The 1573-nt window shown below is 49.3% G+C and overlaps 1 protein-coding gene across 1 annotated transcript in view; it reads right to left on the bottom strand.

Moving 5' to 3' along the window:
* LOC107673222 (predicted GPI-anchored protein 58) overlaps window positions 1-644 on the bottom strand; it is a 16215-nt gene extending 15571 nt beyond the window's left edge. Inside the window, exon 1 of the mRNA XM_016466720.1 lies at window positions 468-644. Coding sequence (XP_016322206.1) covers window positions 468-644 — 177 coding nt within the window. The remainder of the gene's footprint in view (window positions 1-467) is intronic.
* Between the last annotated feature and the right edge of the window lie 929 nt (window positions 645-1573).

Genomic DNA, 1573 nt, shown 5'->3' with positions numbered 1-1573 from the left:
CAGGCCTCGGGACGAACAGACGATACGTGATCAGCCTCGGGACGATCAGCTGTGACTTGACGAGACTCTGGACGATCAGCTGAGACATAACGAGACTCTGGAAGATCAACTGAGACGTGACGAGACTCTGGAAGATCAACTGAGACGTGACGAGACTCTGGACGATCAGTTGAGACGTGACGAGACTTTGGAAGATCAACTGAGATGTGACGAGACTCTAGAAGGGCGGCCATTTTGCGAAGAGACTCTTGTGTGGTGGCCATCTTGCGATGAAGCTCTTGAATGGTGGCCATGTTGAGAAGAATCTCTTGAGTGGCTGGCATGACGTGATCAGGCTCTGGCTTGGCAGACGTGACGTGAGCAGGCCCTGGGGTAGCAGACATGACATTAGCAGACTCTGGCTTGGCAGACATGACGTGATCAGGCTTTAATATGGTGGACATGACATGAGTAGACTTTGACTTAACTGGCATGACATGAGCAGGTTCTTGCTTGACAGGCATGACGTGAGCAGGAGCTGGTTTGGCAGGCATGATGTGAGCGGGCTTTGGAGTAGCAGACATGACGTGAACAGGTCCTGGCTTGACAGACGTGACGTGAGCAGACTCTGGATTGTTAGGCATGATCTGAGCAACTCCTGACATGACGGTCGGGACGTGAAAATGCTCTGGTGCAGTGGGTACAGCACAATTGCGGGGCTCCTCATCCACAACTCCCACAGTAAGAGGTGAACCAGCCAACAACAAAGCATAGTCAATATATTGTTCTAGTGACCAACAAATCTTACCCCCCGGCAGACTTGAACGAAGGGGTTCGTCTAAACCAAAGCCAAAAATGTTTTTAAGCGCCACGTCATTAAAATCCACAGTGAGAAAGTTCGCAAAAGTCCTCCACATATACCTCTATAGCCCTGTTTCCTTGACGCAGGCAGAGGAAGCATGAAACTGCTGGGTTCATGGTTGTGGTCGTGTATTCTGTAATGAGCAGTCCACTGAACGGCAAGTTGAAGAACCCATGTGCAGTTTATTTACAAAGTGATCCAAACATCCAAACAAAGACTTGACTTGACTTGAACAGACTTGACGTAGCATGAACAGACTAGACTCACCGACAGCAGGTACATACATTAAATACACGACCAAGAACAATGGGAACATGAGGCCTATTTGTAGCAAACACTAACGGCCGGGACACACCAAGCCGACAGTCAGCCTTTGGCCAACGTCGGCCCGACGGTGAGCGACAGTCGGGCTAGTTTGTTTGGTGTGTTCCACTCGTCGGCTGCTTTGTTTACGTTTCATATATCTGCATTTATCTCGTATAACATTGTTTCGGTTTCTCCTTTTGAATGACGAAAATACACTATTGATAGCTGCTGATATAGACAGTTAATTCCTCTCACGCATGCGCAGAACATACGTGTTAGTTTGCCGTCGGCTGTAGTCTGTGCGGTGAGTTCAAGCGCAGCTTTTTGGCCCGACGCTGCTGACGTGAGGCGACAACACCGTCGGCTTTCGTCACAGCTAGTTCTTTGAAGTCGGCTTGGTGTGTCCCGGCCTTTATGGAAACATAA

The sequence above is a fragment of the Sinocyclocheilus anshuiensis genome, unplaced genomic scaffold (genome assembly GCF_001515605.1).
Source record: "Sinocyclocheilus anshuiensis isolate Anshui unplaced genomic scaffold, SAMN03320099.WGS_v1.1 scaffold68, whole genome shotgun sequence".
Classification (NCBI taxonomy): domain Eukaryota; kingdom Metazoa; phylum Chordata; class Actinopteri; order Cypriniformes; family Cyprinidae; genus Sinocyclocheilus; species Sinocyclocheilus anshuiensis.
Note: the sequence above shows the minus strand (reverse complement) of the source record. Positions and strands in the feature narration are given on the sequence as shown.